The 16,682-nt window shown below is 45.3% G+C and overlaps 1 protein-coding gene across 1 annotated transcript in view; it reads left to right on the top strand.

Annotated features, from left to right (window-relative positions):
• The window catches only part of LOC143109929 (transient receptor potential cation channel subfamily M member 1-like), a 50,024-nt gene that overhangs the window by 19,705 nt on the left and 13,637 nt on the right, over nucleotides 1–16,682 (top strand). The window contains exons 3-16 of the mRNA XM_076272730.1: nucleotides 4,407–4,490; nucleotides 5,694–5,800; nucleotides 6,323–6,399; nucleotides 7,568–7,763; nucleotides 8,095–8,308; nucleotides 8,720–8,844; nucleotides 9,285–9,456; nucleotides 10,678–10,852; nucleotides 11,047–11,170; nucleotides 14,625–14,697; nucleotides 15,158–15,258; nucleotides 15,727–15,888; nucleotides 16,019–16,153; nucleotides 16,594–16,644. Of these exons, the coding sequence (XP_076128845.1) occupies nucleotides 4,407–4,490; nucleotides 5,694–5,800; nucleotides 6,323–6,399; nucleotides 7,568–7,763; nucleotides 8,095–8,308; nucleotides 8,720–8,844; nucleotides 9,285–9,456; nucleotides 10,678–10,852; nucleotides 11,047–11,170; nucleotides 14,625–14,697; nucleotides 15,158–15,258; nucleotides 15,727–15,888; nucleotides 16,019–16,153; nucleotides 16,594–16,644 (1,796 nt within the window). The remainder of the gene's footprint in view (nucleotides 1–4,406; nucleotides 4,491–5,693; nucleotides 5,801–6,322; nucleotides 6,400–7,567; nucleotides 7,764–8,094; nucleotides 8,309–8,719; nucleotides 8,845–9,284; nucleotides 9,457–10,677; nucleotides 10,853–11,046; nucleotides 11,171–14,624; nucleotides 14,698–15,157; nucleotides 15,259–15,726; nucleotides 15,889–16,018; nucleotides 16,154–16,593; nucleotides 16,645–16,682) is intronic.

Genomic DNA, 16,682 nt, shown 5'->3' with positions numbered 1-16,682 from the left:
CTCTCAGAAAAACATCCTCTCACTCTCACCCAAACACAGAAACACAAATCTCTCTCTCTCTCTCTCTCACCATCACTGTCCTTTGCTCACTCAGTCATTTTTCTATTCATCTCTCTCCTCAAACACACAAACATACACTTAATCACATATTAATCACATGTTTCTATCTTTATTTTCTCTCACACCTCTCTCTCTCTCATTTTTTCTCTCTCACACTCACTTTCTCTCTCTCTTTCACACACTCTCTCTTCACTCTGTCCCTCGTGTCTTCCTCATACTCTTTTAATGACTCAGAAATAAGCATTTCCCTCTGCTGTGAGGTTTAGGAATGCATCCAATACATGTCTGGAAATAGGCCTAGCCTGGCCGGATTTGATTCCCCCAGACAAGGGAAACTGTCCATCAGAATGCAAACTGTCCACAGCTCCAGCAGAGACTGGTAAGTCCCCCTATTGAATCGAGAAGGGATACGCATGTCTCTGCAGTGATACTAAAGCCCTCATTTGCCACCTCTTTGGCCGCCGTAATTAGTATGTCTCCAATGCCATAGAAACAGGCCTGCTGCTTGTAAATCCCAACCCACACAGGGGATGTCAGTGGTGGTGAGGACACCAGGGACAACTTAGCCTTTTGAAGGTGAGGTTTAAAATTCAAAACCAGTACACTTTTTGTCAAAGGGTTCGAACACAGACTTGGTTCTGTAAAGGGCAAACAAACATAGTGGTTAAGATAGAATCCAATCCCATCCAATAAACATGGAGCTTTAGGAATAACGTAGGGAAGGGTGTAGTTTGATTGGCTATTGAGCTCAAATATCAACAAGCTTTTGCCAGAGTCACAGACTCTACCTGTAAATGGAACACATAGCAATGGGTAGTCGATGGGTTTTGTCATCAGGCCACAGCGCACATCTGATGAGAAGGCAGCCATAATGGGAGGCTAATATCTGTCTGTGGTTTCGGGACAGTCTCATCCCTCGGCAGAGGATTTCAGTGGCTCTGGGGGAAACAGCTGGCGCTCAATGGGAGTTTGGAGCTGTCTTCGTTAAGTGAATACACAACAATTAGCGATATGTAGAGGCTCAGCCATCAGACATAGTGGACATCTTCATATGATGAGAGTCTGAATTCAGTTAACTATCTTTACTTTGGTAGGCCACAAGATCAGCTGTGTGTGTGTGTGTGTGTGTGTGTGTGTGTGTGTGTGTGTGTGTGTGATACGGGCACACAGTCTTTTTGCTGTACATTCACATTGTTTAAGCACGTTTTATTGAGATTTCATAGAGTTCAAAAATTATTGGTCTCAAATCACTGTGAAAAGTCTTGTGAAAAAGGGCTCAAATGTATGAAATGAAACTTGTTTAAACATGTGAAGCCAAAAAGGAGGACAACTCATCGGTTATTCCTATAGGCCTAACCCCACCCCACCACTATACTAACTGCGCCCAGTCCCATAACCCCTCCTACCCTGCCCCACCACTCCTACACACCCCACCCCACCCCACCCCCAGCTCGCCTTAAACACACATCTTATGACCCGAACAAATCTCAGGGCTAATCACTGGCATGTTGTGCTCATGTGATGGCTAACTGGATTTTCAAACCCCAGCAAGACAATGAGGCCCTTTTAGAAGTAGCCCGGGTAAAAAACAGCCATTTTAAAGAGGTTAAGGGAATTAAGGCAAAACTTGCCTGGCACTCAGCAGACTCTGTGTCTCCAAGCATCACGGCTAGTTTACGTGGCTCAAATAAAACAAGGCAGATGAATAGATCAATATGAAACGGACGTATTTCTCTCCCTGCCCTCGACATGCAAGAAAGCTAGCATAAGAACAGTTTATGGAAGTCATCCAGAGCTGTGCGGCAATATGCAAGTGCCTCTCAGTCCTGTCTTGTCAGTTGGTATTAAGTTCTTGCAATATGCACTCAATTTGTCCACACCATCAAGCAATTAGTAGAACCTTTCATCTGCTGTCTGGTGTTCCATCCTGCATGCCTTGTCTGCATGCTACTGATCTGCTTCAGTAATGCTTATCGTTGATCGGGTCTGCTTGGTTGGAGCAATTCTTCAGGGATATGGGAATGTTATCTACATGAGACAACAGAAAGCAGCCTTGTTTTTTTTTTATTGCATTATATTTGCTTCTAAGAATGAAACCCTCTCTGTAAGTGGCACACCCGGAAGGGATGTTTAAAATGTTGCAGACAAATAAGGCCCAAATAAACAAACTGAAAATAAAGACAGTTTTGCAGGGTAGAGGTTTTTGATGTGATTTCTTGTTCTCTAACACTGAAAGTTGTGTGAGAAGACCTACCATTGTCAGTTTCCTTCTAAATAACCATGAGAAAGAAAACTCAAACTTTAATCTGGCTCAATTGTAACTCTAAGAGGAAATCCTATTTTGTCACATGTGGTACAAATATGTTTTGTTTGCAGCCTTTTTCTGCAAGGCTCTTAATGATGTTTATTGTTACCAGGCTACTGGTAAGACCTATTAATTCATTCGACGTGACAAAATCGGATCCTTGAGACTATAAGACTCTCCACCTCTTGGATTTCACCTTGTGTAGTGGACACTCTAACCAAGCTGCTCATTTCTTGTAGGATTTGGGCTTTAATTGTGACGGATAATGTGTTTAAGTAAGCTGAAATAAATGTGTCACACTGTCCGAATGGCCAGTGCGAGTGTTCTTTTGCTTTTGCTCAGCTATAATTATGTTTGGAACATGTGCATGTAGCCCTGGCCGCTATGCATGTGTGGGGAAAAAGAGAAGGGAGAGAAAGGTTCTTGTTCCTTGTCTCTCCACCCTCCATCAGTTCATCTACAGCCTCACTTTCTTTGTTTCTCTTTCTCTCTCTCTCTCTCTTGCACCAAAAGCTGTTGGTGTTGCCCCACCAACCATAAAAGGCAAACCCTGGAGATTGGCTATCATTTTAGCCTTGTACGCTTCATATTTGAATGGTTGACCCAACAAATGTGACAAAACCCAGAAACAAAAGCCTAGACTGATCCAGAGACCCACGCCTGTGGCTGAAGCTCCGGCAGAGTTACGTAAGCCTCTCTCCAGTATTAAACGAGTTCACTGGCCTCACGCAGAGTGGAGGTCCTCTGCTTACTGTTTTAAACAACACCACATCAACCACAATCACAACCACACGTTTGCTGCTACAAAAAAAAAAACTGTGACAGGTTTGTGTGTGTTTATTTACATGTACCAAGTGAATCAAGCAACTCCAGCAGTAAAGTCAAAGGCACACAAGCAGAAAGGGCTGTATAACTGAAAACAGTTTTTGCCTTGCTTGACTGGACAGCCTCTGCCTGCTTAGGCTGATGAGGTGGTGCAATTCAGCCACCCAGAGGCTCGCTTCGCTTCACGCCATCTTTGGCTCAGATGTGTCCAACAAACACATCTGTCAGATAAACTTCACATCTATTCCTCACTTCACTCAGTCTCCTTTTCTGACTTTCTGATGGAATGGCTGAACGGCTCTTATTAAAATCAAATAAAATCAGGACTGGCCGCTGTGAGAAAGGCGTCATAGGCGTTGTTTCCTTGAGGTGAGACTCTGTGGAGAGCCTCATGCCTGGGCGAGAGAGACTCTGTCTCGGCTCTCCGTCAGAACCGTTTTCCGCAGGCCGAACATGGCGGGTGGAAACAGAGATTAACTGCAATTAGTGTGCGCTGACCTTGCCCCCAACTGGAGTCCAGTCATGTCTTAACAAGGCCCCTTTCAAAAGGATTTCTGCGTCCAATTCTCTCAATTATGCAAATGGGGTTGAAATCAAAGAGGGAGGAAGGGGGGTGACACCTTCAAATTAAAAGTCCTCTCATTGTAGCCCTTGTTTTTCCTCTTTTTCTTTTCTTTTCTTTTCTTTTCTTTTTTTCCCCGAATTGGATTTCCTCCCTCTGTTTTTTGGGCTGGAGAGCAATCCCAACTTTCACCCCTGTCCCCGGCTTTCCCCAACGCGAAAGCTGGAGAGTCCAGAGAGAGAGAGAGAGAGAGAGAGAGAGAGAGAAAGGGGGTTTGGGAGAAATTGGGAGATTAAGAGGGGGGAGGCTATCAAAGTAGATTTGTTGTGCCTTGTTCCAGCGATGGATGAAAATACCCTGTGGGCAAGTGGAGCCAGGGTCATGGGACTCCCAAAAGGATTACCTTCAACTGGAGTCATGGGACCAGCGGCGAAACAAAGGGCCCGCTCACATGCTCATCATATGAACGGCCCCTCATAAAGTGATGAAGTTTCATGTCTTGGGAGATTCACTGAGCCTCGGCACACCAGGAGAGAGAGCACCCCTGCTAGAGCAGCTCCCGAGGAGGACCACAGGAGAGAAGGAGCACCTTCGGCGGAGAGAGAAGGCGAGCGCCTGGCTGGCCCCTGGGTGCCTGGCCCCTCTCTGACCCAGGAATCCAGGCTCAGGCTCCGGCGCTGGCTCTCAAAGCTGGCCCAGAGCCCCAGCCACACAGCACAGCGCAGGGCAGGGCAGCAGGTAGGATTTCCACTCTCTCGCTCAGGCTGGTTGGACGCAGGCTTGTCAGACGGTGGACCTGAACAGTCGACTCCTAGGGTGTGCAAGGACCGCGTAGGGTCTCCGAGATATGTAGGGCTCTTGCTGCTTTGCTTCTGATGTTTGAGTGAGGCTGAACCGTTTCGGGGCTTCTCTGTTTTTAGGTGAGTGAGTGAGTGAGTGAGCATGGTTGTCACCATTGAGTTTGAAATGTGTTGTCCACACAGGAAGAAAGTTTCCTCAAGCTTTTTTGTGCTGTAAAATTTAAATATGATGTTCAGAATGGAATGTTTTTGACACCTGTTGTTCAAGTTCTAGGATGCGCCAGAAAGTATTTGCTAGTTTACATTTTGTGCATGAGATTACTGAATTGAGTTGTAAATGTGAATTAGTCAATACTGTTTAACCATATTTTGATCAAAAACATTTCACATTTTCACATTCAGCATTTTAAATAATCTTGTAGGTTTATAAAACATAAAATGACTTTGTGTTGTAATTGTAAGCATTTCTGCCAATTTTATCATTTAACTTAAAAAATGGTTTCGCTTTGATAATTCTATTCAATGGGTATTTCATTAACAAAAATCAGCTAATTTTAATTTTGTTGGGTGGAAAAAACTGGTTATGGTTTTAAATAACCCGATTGCTCACAGAATTCATTTGAATCATCTGAACACTGTGTTGAAACCAGGTTAAAAGCAGGACAAATGAGCAGGGAGTAGAATGGCATATTCTTCTCAGTGTGGTGCCCAAACACACTCACTCGCTCTCCCTCCCAGAACTTCCTGGAGAGATCTGCTTCAAAAGCTTTAGTTTTAATTAGGACTGAACCCACCACAAAAGCCCTAGACAGTGTCCACTACAAACCCAGTGTTATTTTGGTCCAGCACTGGAACCAGATCAAAACCCTCTTACATGGCAGAGTTTGACATGTCCATTTAGGACGGCTACTTTTTTTTTTTTTTTGGTGAGAGTTTCATGGCCTCTACCTCAGAGTTCTGAAAAGCAAGCCAGTAGCCACCGAGCAGAACCAATCCAGGGTTCTAATTTGACGTGCACTAATAACTTCAGGGAAAACAGAGCCATCTCTCTGGATGTGGTCAACGGCTTCTCTTGGCTCAGCGACCCCCGTCCTTTTATCGTGTGACCCCTCTGTCTCTGCTTTCCCTGCTCTAACCGCAGTTAGCAGGCGCCCTGTGGCGCGAACACAAAGCCCGTCTCAGCAGGGACACACCCTAGCACACTGGGATGTGACCCTCTGTGTCACGTGGGTTATCACTGACGACTGGGTGTGAGGAGAAATTTAAATGGAATTTAGTTTCTTTTCTTTAAAAAATCCTCGATGCATTTTATTCACTTCCTTATTCTGTTATCCCTTTCCCCATTTTATGCCTTTTCATAAGCCGGTCAGTGTGCTTTTCATTGCCAAGTATGAGTGTGTTGTACATGTTTCCTAGCATAAGTACGACGCTATGCTTTTGTGTGTTGGTCATGCAGCCATTCTGGCTCTAAGCGGTTTCTAATCTCCTGTCCAGTAAGAGGATTTCCTCCATCAGGCAAACTTGTGTGTATAAAAGCTGAATTCTTGTAGTAATTGATATTACACATTTAACATGAAAGTCTGCCCCCACGGGACAGATAGAGTGTATTTGTTCTGACAGCAGCAGTTGTTTAAAAGAATATGGCTCTGTGATAACTGCAGTTTTCAGGACAGTTTTTCCTCAGAATTCAGTAGTAGTTTGCATAGCTCTCACACAGTAATACACAGTCAGAAGTATCTAATGTGATTTTTCTTTTTTATATTGTTTCAGGCACAAAAAGCATGGATTGAGAGAACCTTCTACAAGAGAGAATGCGTCCACGTGTTCCCAACCAGAGACCCAACCAGGTGAGAGCACACACACACACACACACACACACACACACACACACACACAAGGGCCCCTGGCCCGAAACGACTCTAATCTGTCCCCAAATCTAGGCTGCCCTTGTGTAACACCCCAGAAGTGACATCAGCACAGCCTCTCTGGTGCAGATCAGGACAGGGCTGCCTGCAGACAGACCCAATGGCCCTGACCAGAGGGCAGGAGAGAGAGGGTTAGAGAGGTGGAAAGAGAGATTGGGTTGGAGGGATGGAGAGAGAAAGGGGGAGAGGGTTGGAGAGAGGGAGAGGGAGGGAGAGGGAGTGATAGAGAGCTGGAGGGTAAGAAATAGAAGAAGGGGGTGACATGAGAGAGTGAGAGAGATGGAGGTTAAAAGATAGTGAGAACAATCTGAGGTCTTAAATGACGGTAGAAATAGAAATAGAAATAGAAAATAGAAAATAGAGTAGAGCAGTGGAAACCTCTTTGGTCCAGCCATTGGTCTCTGTGCCCCCATGCGTCACGACCCCAGACTGGGAGGTGGACAAGCGCCAGACTGGCCATGAGTGTGTGAGTAGGAGCACGTATTAATGAGGACTGCAGAGACAAGGAAAGGGGGGGAGAGAGAGAAAGAGGGGGAGAGAGAGAGAAAGAGGAGGTAGAGAGGGCAGAGGGACGGGAAGGGTGCCCCTACTCCGGCGGAAATGAAAGGGGGACAAGAGACGGCCTACATAAAATGACAAACAATATAGTGGGGGGGGGGGGACAACATGAACACAACACAGACTGCAGTGTGTCCTGCCACAAACATCAGACATGAACACACACACACACACACACACACTGCAACAGCGGGGGGTCATTAAGGAAGTTATGTAAGACATTTTTCCTCTGCCCAAACTGAGAGAAAACCAGATCAAGGGCAATTTTCTCCAATCAGATCTCTCCAGCAGCCTTTATTAAACAGTAGATGAGCTTTTATTTAGTCAAGAATAATTGATTTAGTCTACTCAAAGTCTTCTTTAAATTACTCACTACAATCACAAACACTGAAGCTGCTCAATCTGTTTGTATGACCATTGTACATGTTACATAGTCATAACACAACTCCTTAACAATGCCTGTGACTAGCACTTTACAGTCAGCAACAGAAAACTTGTGTGGTCTCTCACCAATGCTGTCTCTGCCCCCCAGATGTGGATGTGGTCAGCTGATCGCCCAGCACGTGGCCCTCCCCCCGGGCGCCATCCCCAAGCCCCCGGATGATGGGACGCAGCTGGTGCAGCTGCCCCAGGAGAAGTGGACCGTGCAGAAGCACACCTTGACCTTCCCCACAGACGCCTATGGCTGCATCGAGTTCCAGGGAGGAGGCTTCATTAACAAGGCCATGGTATGGACACACAAAAACATATTAAAAACACACCGACATGCATGCAGAAACACACACACATGTACATGCATGCATGTCTCTGATAAAATGTGTTTCATCACTATAGACCCTATTATTTCCATCATTTTTTTCTGACTCAATAAATGTTTGTAAGCATCCTATTGGTGTAAAACTTGGTGTATTGTACTTACATATCACTGGTGTGTGAAATAAAATTTAGTCTCTAGTTCTAATCTAGTTTGATTGTGCATTTACACTGCCTCTCTCTCTCTCTCTCTCTCTCTGACTTTCTTTCTCTCTTTCTCTCGCTCTCTCTGTCTACTCCCTGCAGTACATCCGTGTCTCCCACGACACCAAGCCGGACAACCTGCTGCACCTGATGGTGCGGGAGTGGCAGCTGGAGCTGCCCACGCTGCTCATCTCCGTCCACGGCGGCCTGCAGAACTTCGACATGCAGCCCAAACTCAAGCAGGTGTTCGGCAAGGGCCTCATCAAGGCCGCTGTCACCACCGGCGCCTGGATCTTCACTGGAGGAGTCAGCACAGGTGAGCTTGGGGGTTAGAGGTCAATTGGACTCCTGTCACAGGACTGGGTATTTAGAGAGAAAAGGCCAAATAATCCATACTGTGTGTGTACATTATTATACATTATGGTGCATACTGTGTACAGTTATGAGACAGACACAATATCTAGGATATCCATGTAAACAGAGATAAAGCTTTGGAGATGAATTGCAGATGACCCTCTTTGTAGGATATTTCCCAGAATTCCTAGTGACATTTAACCTCTAACTCTTGAGGTTTAATCCCCAGCATCTCATCAGTAATGGTCGGAGATGGAGGCAGGGAAGACAGCATATGGATTATGATATTAGTAGGCCATAATCCACCAGGATGAACACACCAGCAGCGCACTTTCCCTTTGCTCATGTGTGTGCATGTGTGTGTGTGTTCTAGGTGTGATCCGACATGTGGGTGATGCCTTGAAGGACCATTCCTCAAAGTCCAGAGGAAAGGTGTGTGCCATCGGCATAGCCCCCTGGGGAATCCTGGAAAACAAAGAGGACCTCCTTGGCAAAGATGTAAGTTTGACAGAGAAGCCTGCTGATAGACAGCAGGCTGAAATCAATTCACACTCAGTTCAAGAACAGGAAACACTAGCAAACAGGACTTTCATATGAACTGAATGCAATTCACACACAATGTAGAATTATCATGAAGTGATGTTTTATGACAATACAGCTAATAGAGGACCCAGTGGATAGAGTCATTCAGTTGGCGAACGGGAAAAAATACTAGCAAAATGGGTTTTATATGAAGCGAAAATAGCATGCTAATTTAATCTAGATCCATTAAAGTGAAGTGAAAATTGCATGCTAATTTAATCTAGACCCATTGAAGTGCAGTGAAAATAGCATGCTAATTTAATCTAGACCTATTGAATGCAAACCACCATTTACATATCAGTAACTACTTTGTTCCAAGCCCATGTGTGTCTAACAGCCCTGTTGTTCCCCTGTAGGTGACAAAGCCGTACCAGGCCATGTCCAACCCCCTCAGCAAGCTGGCTGTGCTCAACAACAGCCACTCGCACTTCATCTTGACGGACAACGGCACATGGGGGAAGTACGGTGCCGAGGTGAAGCTCCGTCGGCAGCTGGAGAAGCACATCTCTCTTCAGAAGATTAACACCCGTAAGTGAGGCCTCCGTTCACCCACCCCACACCAGTCAAGCCCCGCTTAAGAGATGTATCAGGCAGGCTTAGCACATCAAGGCTCTCGGACACATATTAAGGACGTTAATGATGTCTATAAAGTGTAAGCACGCGGAGCTCAAGGAGGAGGGAAATGAGCGCACCAGCAGAAAGATTAAAGAGACGGGATAAATTGCCAGAAAGCACAAGTACTCGCTCATGTGTGCTTTTAGCGTCCCAAAGCAAACCCAGAGGTTTCAGATTAAAGTATCAGCCAGATGCAGTCTCAAGCTCAAAAGGTGTGACCTGATGGGGTTTCTCATGGCATAAACACTCAAGGCAGGCAGGGTGCAGACTGGAGGGGGAGAGGAGGGAAGTAGCCTGCTGGACCAGTGAGGGTGTGAGCGTTCCAGTGGAGAAAGAGAGAGAGGGGGGGGGGGGGGGGGAGAGAGAGAGACCAGTCTAGCCTGGACTCATTTTCGTGCTTGTGCGATAGCGGACCTAGCGGTGAGCTGTGGAAGAGATCACTCTAGCTGTGACCTGTGGGTTTCCCTTTGTCATCCTATGCCTGGAGTTCCTGGTAAGGCAGGGACAGCAAAGGGATGCTCAGCTGTCACCACTCACATCTGGGCCTGGACTCCTGGACGTTATCACTCTGCACCACGGCCATATCACAGGGCACCTGAAAGCGCATCTATCATGTGTGATAACTGATTCTCAGATCCAGTTTATTGTCATATGTTAATGTCTGCATTTACAGATATTTATTGAGAAGATGACTTAGAGTGTAGTACAGATACAGAGTACATGTTTTTCATCAGTTCTATCCCTGGGATTGGAACCTATGACCTTAGACTTTTAGCTCCTGGGTATAGTTGAGCTATGTGAATAAAGGTGCTTGCTGTAGTATGCTATATCACTTTTGCTTTTGTAGGCTTAATTCTTAGGAGACACATATACACTAGTGAGATGTATATCTAATCTACACTGCCAGTTGCTTTCAGTAACAACTGAGTAGATGTGCATGCCTGTATAAGACATCATCTGTTATTACATGTGTTGCTGCTGTCCTCTGTGTGATCTCTGATATCTCCCCCTGTGTTAGCATTCAGTAAAACATATTTTAGAGTATAACCTGACTGTGCGTGTGTCTGATGTGTGTGTGTGTGTGTGTGTGTGTGTGTGTGTGTGTGTGTGTGTGTGTGTTCCCCTGATGGGCAGGGCTGGGCCAGGGGGTACCTCTAGTGTGTCTGATCGTGGAGGGTGGTCCAAACGTTATCTCCATCGCGCTGGAGAGTCTGCGAGAGGATCCACCCGTGCCTGTAGTGGTGTGTGATGGCAGTGGACGAGCCTCCGACATCGTCTCCTATGCACACAAGTACACTGAGGAGGGAGGGTGAGGAGATGTTCTTGTTTTTACTCATCTACATGCACACACAATACTCTCTCTCTCTCTCTCTCTCTTTGTCCTTCTCTCCCTCTCACTCACACACACATACACACATGCATACTCACAGATTTTGTGTATATTTTGGAGTGTGTGTGTCTGTGTTCTTCTCTGTCTCACTCTGTTGTGTTCTGCCTTCCCAGGCTGATCACTGAAGATGCCAGAGACCAGCTGCTGGTCACCATCCAGAAGACCTTCAACTACACCAAGAGCCAGTCCCAGCAGATCCTCCTCATGGTGATGGAGTGCATGAAGAAGAGGGAGCTGGTGAGTAACACACGCTACTCTCACACTGAACTCACATGGCCCTAATTTGAATGACGGGCAGTCTCACATATCACAAGCTTATTTTTATATTATACCCAGCACATATTTTTTATATTTAAAATATATGAGAATATTGTTTGGGCAATGTGCGTGACATTAGACTTAAGACTTTGCTCGCTGACTCACACTGTAATACATACTACAAACAACATAAATTGCATATAAATTACATGTGAAATACATATTACTAATATTTATTGATTTATTATTTTACACATGACTGATCATGGTAACAGTAGAACATTACTACACAATAGACAACAGACATTTCATTGCCTTCATATGGAGTTTAATGTGTGTACAATCATGCCATGTAAATTCACCTGAGATCCATAATAAACATCTCCTCCTGAAATTCCATGCTTGTCCAGTTTCCTCCTTCATTCGTGGCCTTCATTCATGTGTGAATAAAGTCAGTTTCCATGGTGTTCCTCTCTTCATAATTTCCAAACCTCTCAAGCCTTAAATGTGTGTGTGTGTGTGTGTGTGTGTGTGCGTGCGTGTGTGTCTGTGTGTGGGTGTGTGTGTGTGTGTGTGTGTGTGTGTGTGTGTGTGTGTGTGTGGGTGTGTCTGTGTGTGGGTGTGGGTGTGTGTGTGTGTGTGTGTGTGTGCATTCCGTTCACTCCTCATCTTCTCCATCTATCAGCTCAGCTTCACTTAAGCTCATCTCTCTGCCTTATCTCATGAGTGACCCTTGTCTATCACACACACACACACACACACACACACACCACTTAAAGGGATAAAAAAAACACTCTTACCACATGGCTGTCTTCACATTCCTGGACACACTGCCCATCTTCTCTGCCCCCTGGCCGTTGGAGGGGGTGGTGGGTGATCTGGAAGAGCGGCGATGCGATGGGCTGTGATGTGATAAGTGTTAAGTAATAGCACAGCTGAGGCTCAGACTGAGTGAGAGAAGAGATTATCTCTCCCGCTGCTCCGCACAGCTGGGGAGATCAAGCGGCTGCCACCTGTTCCTGCACTGGAGACAGAGACAGCAGCAGCAGCAGCAGTGGTGGTGGTGGTGGGAGCAGCGGAGGGTCTGTACCCAAACACTGTGTACCCATCAGCACGCTGAACAAATGGCACAGGGGAGGAAGGCCTTAATCCTTGCAGTCCATCTCCCTCTCTCTGTCTTTCTCTATATTTCTCTCCCCTCTCTCGCTCTCTTTCTCTGTCAGCCCATATCTCTGTCTCTTTTTTTCCCTCTCTCTGTCTCTGTCCTTTCTCCCTCTCTCTGTCTCTGTCCCACTCCTCCTTCTATCTCTTTCTCTCTCTTTCTCCGTCTCCCCCTCTCTGCCTTTCTCTCTGTCTCCCCTCTCCTCCATCACTCCCACTCTCTCTCTCCTACCCCCTCTCAGCCTCACCATCCCTCTCTCTCAATTCTTCGCTTCTTCTCTTCTCTCCATGTCTGCCTCTAATGCCTCCCCTGCTCTCTTTCTGCCTGTATAGGATATCATTTCAACCAAGCAGTGCCTCGATGGCGCATTAAGACACATAATACCCTGGCAATGCAACCTTTTAACATAAGCTGAGATATGATGCATGCCTATGTAATCATGCAGAATGTTTGGTCTGTGTATAGACAGCCAGTACATAGGATTTAGACAGCTCTCTTCTCTCACTGAGAGAGGAGAAAGTAGGTCTCCCATAGCTCCACACTGGTGGTTTGTGGGCAGCCTAAGACTTGGGACAAGGTCTTGAAATGGTTGCGTGCCTTAGTAACAGTCATGTGCTCTTTTGGCCAGCTGCAGCTCAATGCTCTCACAGTACTGCTCTGCATTCCACAGGGATAAAGACTCAGACATATTTTTTTGTGACGCAGAAATAATCAATGGAGTAAAAGCACCTATTCAGAGCACTGCCGGCCCATCTTGGACTCCATTTAAATCTTATTATGGCCCCGTGCAGGGAAGGACATTTATGGTCTTATGGTCGTGACTTGACTTGTATCTTAACCACCCCCCCCCCCTCCTCCCCCCAGACCATCTCTCTTGACGTACATGAAACCCTAACTCAGGGGTTCCCAAACTTTTCCACGACAAGGCCCCCCAAATACCAATAGGTTCTGGCCAAGGACCCCCTTATTAAACCCATCGACAATACTACGGCAAATGTAAAAATACATTAAGCTAATCCTAATAATTATTTTAGCCACAAACACTTGGAGCATACGCGATGGAGCATACAGTGCGTAAAAATTGTATTTGGGGCTTTCTGCTATATGAGAGCTATCACGACTATTATTACCAGTCATTATCATGGAAAATATAATGTTCAGATATGCGTCACATTATTATAATGGAATTGTATAACAACCCTCATAGTAATAGGTATATTTAAAAATTTTCAAATGTATTTATTTGTTACTTTTATTTTTCCCTCCAACTTGCTGAGGCCCCCCTGGCACCCTGTCGCGGCCCCCACTTTGAAAACCACTGCCCTAACTCACCCCATCATGTGTCCCTCATTAGGGCTGCATCCCAAGTCCAAGACTTTGGCCCATCTAGTACAATATCTCATACATGCCTAGCTAATCACATTTTAGCATCACAGCACATGTGACTTGGCCAGCAGGGTAATTTCATTTGAGACACCATGCAGTCACAAAAATACAAAGCATGCGCTGTGATTGGAGTTTAAAGGGTGAATCAGGTGTCTGTGTTTGGCACGAAAGACAGGGTGCTGGATAAAAAAAAAATGCATACTGTCTCTTTTTTAAGCAGATGGTACATTCCTCAAAGACAGTGAATGTATCATTAGCCTAGCTGAGAGGACACATGTTATCTGGCCTATACGTTGTCAGATGCCAATGAGATCATTCATAGGACTAACTTAAATGCAACCATTTAAGGTGAGGTCTGCCCCATGAAATGAAGCTTACAAAAACACCATGTATGTAGATTATAGAATACAACATGCATAACATATACATCCTTTCTTTGATCTAGACTAGTGAGCTGGCTCTCAGAGCAATATATATACTTTATTCAGGTCATAAATTGGTTACTTATTCATTCACTCAATTATTCATTTTACATCTATATATTAAAATGATATATCATATATGGATATATCATACATTATATCCATTTAATTCAATTAATGTAATAATGAATAGCACAGGAATAACCATGGGATGCTTCAGAGTCCTATGCCGTAAATGGCAAAAATATATCATCATAACACATCACCTTGAAAGCTGACTAGACAGTAGCCCAGTGCTACAGCCAGGGGTGCTGCTAAAAATTTGGGCCCTATGACAGACAATAATTCTGGGGCCCCCAATAATATTATTATCGGGGGGGCTCTCTGGGGGCCCGTTGTCAGTGGTGGGCCCTTAGAACCGTCCTAATTGCCCTTGTGACCTTCTGCCCTGGGTGGTGTGCAGATCACAGTGTTTCGCTTGGGTTCGGAGGGCCAGCAGGACATTGAGATGGCCATTCTCACAGCTCTGCTCAAAGGTAGGCCACACACTCCGGTCACATTAGTATCCTGGTATTGTATGTGGTTAGCCGCTAAGGTTATCAATCTGTCTGGGAAGGTAAGGGAAAATATTGGTCAGATGAGATTAAACAGAATATGGTGATCATGTTAAAATGTCTGGGGTCTTGAGTTCATGAACATAACAGCATATTCAGGTATTTTTAAATAAAAAAAACTATACAAGAGACATGTCATATCTGTACACCATATCCTTTATGATTAATATAACTATGGTGTCTATGGACTGATGTGGTGTGTGTGTGTGTGTGTGTGTGTGTGTGTGTGCTTGAAAGAGAGAGAGAAAGAGAGAGATAGAGAGAGAGAGAGAGAGAGAGAGAGAGAGAGAGAGAGAGAGAGAAAGGTGGGTGTATGTGTATAAACTTGTGGGGGCTGGGGTTCTGTTTATCTGTTTATCCATTTCTCCTGTTTTGTACCCAGGCACCAATGCCTCTGCCCCAGACCAGTTGAGTCTGGCGCTTGCCTGGAACAGGGTGGATATTGCACGCAATCAGATTTTCGTCTATGGACATAATCTCCCAGTGAGCAGCATTACTGTTACTTACCAAAAAGAAGTGTGAAGCTATAGTGTGTGAAGTATAGTATGTGTATAGTATGAAGTATAGTATGTGTATAGTATAGTGTGAAGCTTGTGAAGCTATAGCTATAGATATATCACACCTGACCAAGTAGCTATCGGGATATCACACCTTTGCCAAAAAGTTATAGTGATATCACACCTTTGGAAATATAACATGTTACTAGGAATAATACAGTATTAGTGGAATGTTAGAGCGCTCTTTCACTTCAAACAATAGGAGGTGTTATGCTATTACTACTAGTGACATTACTGAAGTTCTTAGTACTGATGTGATTACCGGTACTAAAGTTAATATGTGTCATTTTCTAAATTAAGTCATTAAGTTATTGCTTGCATAATACTACAGTATACCTTATTATCATGATATGGCAGGGCAATGTGTGAGTCATATCTCTGCGTGTGTCCCTAGCCTGCCAGTGCGCTAGCATGTGTGAACACCGCTCCCCAGGAGAAGCCCAAGAGCCCCCAGGTCAAGACCAAGGGCCGAGGCAAGAGGGGCAAAGGAGGGAAGACCAAGAAGCCTGAGCCCCCTGAGGAGACTGACCCCAGGAAACTGGAACTGCTCAACTGGGTAAAGGGGGACTGGTGGAGAGAGAGGGAGTGTGTGTGTGTGTGTGTGTGTGTGTGTGTGTGTGTGTGTGTGTGTGTCGCATTGGGTGTACATCTGTGTGTTGCTCAAAGTGCTATGACTGTCCCCCCAGGTGAACTCACTGGAGCAGGCCATGATGGACGCTCTGGTACTGGACAGGGTGGACTTTGTGAAGCTCCTGATTGAGAACGGAGTAAACATCCACCACTTCCTCACCATTCCGAGGCTAGAGGAGCTCTACAACACAGTACGTTCACTTCACCTTCTCCTCCACTAATATCAGAGAGACTCAGCTTCTCAGAGAGATTCACCTCCTCCAGTAAGATCAGAGGCTCAGCTCCTCAGAGAGATTCATCTCCTCAGAGGGATTCATCTCCTCAGAGGGATTCATCTCCTCCAGTAAGATCAGAGGGATTCAGTTCCTCAGAGAGTTTCACCTCCTCCAGTAAGATCAGAGAGACTCATGTCTCTAGAGAGACTCACCTCTTCCCATAGGATCAGACACTTGACTCCTACATTGAGACAGATTCACCTTTTCTGGTCCCCAGCATCAAAAATGCTGGCCTTTAAAAACCTGTCATTAATGTGTCTTTCTGGAGTCAATTTATTGACTCCATTGTGTTATGTTGTGTCCAAGATACTGTATTACTGTAACTCATTAGATTGTACTCTTTTTTTTGTCAACAGAGACTGGGACCTCCGAACACATTGCATGTGATTGTAAGAGATGTTAAAAAGGTGAGAGTGGGGGGTCAATCTAATGCCCACACTGATAA

Source organism: Alosa pseudoharengus, unplaced genomic scaffold, assembly GCF_046254945.1.
Source record: "Alosa pseudoharengus isolate Yale_2024_CS ecotype anadromous, Long Island Sound unplaced genomic scaffold, YU_APseudo_1.1 YU_APseudo_1.1_scf_10, whole genome shotgun sequence".
Lineage (NCBI taxonomy): Eukaryota > Metazoa > Chordata > Actinopteri > Clupeiformes > Clupeidae > Alosa > Alosa pseudoharengus.
This window is presented reverse-complemented; position numbering and strand designations above follow the sequence as displayed.